This window comes from Helianthus annuus, chromosome 10 (genome assembly GCF_002127325.2).
Source record: "Helianthus annuus cultivar XRQ/B chromosome 10, HanXRQr2.0-SUNRISE, whole genome shotgun sequence".
Taxonomy (NCBI): domain Eukaryota; kingdom Viridiplantae; phylum Streptophyta; class Magnoliopsida; order Asterales; family Asteraceae; genus Helianthus; species Helianthus annuus.
The window spans coordinates 16,989,032-16,990,890 of NC_035442.2; the positions used below are offsets into that span (position 1 = coordinate 16,989,032).

At 44.8% G+C, this 1,859-nt stretch overlaps 1 protein-coding gene across 1 annotated transcript; it reads right to left on the minus strand.

The window, feature by feature from the left end:
- Positions 1 to 655: 655 nt before the first annotated feature.
- Positions 656 to 1,258, minus strand: LOC110880645. Its single transcript, XM_022129128.1, has one exon. It carries the CDS (start codon positions 1,256 to 1,258, stop codon positions 656 to 658), a length of 603 nt encoding a protein of 200 aa, XP_021984820.1.
- Between the last annotated feature and the right edge of the window lie 601 nt (positions 1,259 to 1,859).

Below are 1,859 nucleotides of genomic sequence, written 5' to 3' on the forward strand. Positions count from 1 at the left end.
GTGTTTTGTAGAGGGTTGAATTCCGATCACATGGGTGTAAAGAGGGTGAAAAATGGTGGAGTATCGATGGAGATATGGTGGTATGAAGGTTGTTCGGCGATGGGGCGGTGGTGAAGGGTTTGTGAGGTTTTTGGGGATGGCTGCTGAAAAGGTAGGTTTTAAACGAATTTTTATAACGTCGTGTGTCGCCACCTTAAGATAGGTTAGCCGTGGCGTAGCGCCACGACGTGGTTCATGTAAGGGGGTTTAAAGGAGGGGTCGCGTGACGCGACCTTATAACGAAAGTGGTGTGGCGTCGCGCCACAGGTGGGTTCAGTTCACTTATTTGACCTTAGGCATGGCGTCGCACCACGGTGAAGGTGTTTCTGTCGTGGCGGCACGCCAAGGCAGTTTTTGGACAGAAGGTTGCGAGATTTTTCAAGTTTTAGGACTTAGAAAATTTTCTAAGTGTTACCAAACCTTCCCCAAACCATCCCAAATGTTTTCTAATTGTTGGGACTTACCTGGAATGTCGTTCTCTTCGCAAATTCCGCTCCTCAATAGTACGATTCCTGTAAATTACTCAAACACACAAAACGAAGACACGAAAAACCACGAAAAATCAACGAAATTACAAACGGTACATACTCTACACTTGGGATTTCATCCCAAAACACTAATTGGCGGCTTTTGATGGGATTTCGAGAGGAGTTTCCTCCATCTCGTTCTTGTTTATCGCTCCTCTAATGTAGTGCTTCAACCGATGGCCATTCACCTTCCAACTTCGGCCATCCGACTCATCCATGATCTCCACCGCTCCGTACGGAAACACGTAATGAACCATATAAGGTCCCGACCACTTCGATTTCAACTTCCCCGCAAACAATTTCAATCTTGAATTATATAGAAGTACTTTATCACCTTTACTAAATTCCTTAACCTTTCTTAGCTTCCGATCATTTAGAACTTTTGTCTTCTCCTTAATTCTCAACGATCGAGCATAAGTCGCATCCCTAAGCTCCTCAAGCTCATGGATTTGAAAGAAACGCTTCCTAGCGGCTTCGGTCATGTTAAGATTAACGGTTTTCAATGCCCAAAGCGCTCTATGTTCTAACTCTACGGGAAGGTGACAAGCTTTTCCATAGACGATCATAAATGGTGTGGTTCCTAAAGGCGTTTTGTAGGCGGTTCGAAACGCCTCCACTTGACCACTCGTCTGTGGATGATATGCAGTAGACAAACGATGAGTGGCCCCGTAGCGTGCAAGCAATTTTTCCATCAATGCATTGCAAAAGTGAGTACCACGGTCACTAATTAAGGCTTTAGTTGTACCAAATCGAGAAAAGAGATTTTTAAGGAATTTCAAGACTACTCGGGCTTCATTTGTAGGAAGAGCGTGAGCCTCAACCCACTTAGACACGTAGTTAATTTCCACAAGTATGTAACGATTTCCTTTGGAGACGGGAAAGGGTCCATGAAATCAATGCCCCAAACATCAAAAACCTCTAACACTTGGATCGGGTTTTGAGGCATCTCATCTTTTGCTGAAATGTTGCCGGTTCGTTGACACGCATCACACGTTTTCATGAACTCAACGGCATCACGACGTACGCTAGGCCAATAAAAGCCACAATCAAACACCTTTTGAGCGGTGGCATATGCACCATGATGGCCTCCCGTGAGGCCTTCATGCACATGTTTAATGATGTTCCAACCTTCCTCTCTCAACACGCAACGTCTAATTATCCTATCTCCCCCTATTCTAAAGAGAAAAGGGTCATCCCGCACGTACTTTCTTGATTCGCTACGGAACTTCCTCCTTTGTTGTGTGGTCATTCCTCTCACATTGTTTCCACTAGAAAGATAATTTGCTAAGCCAC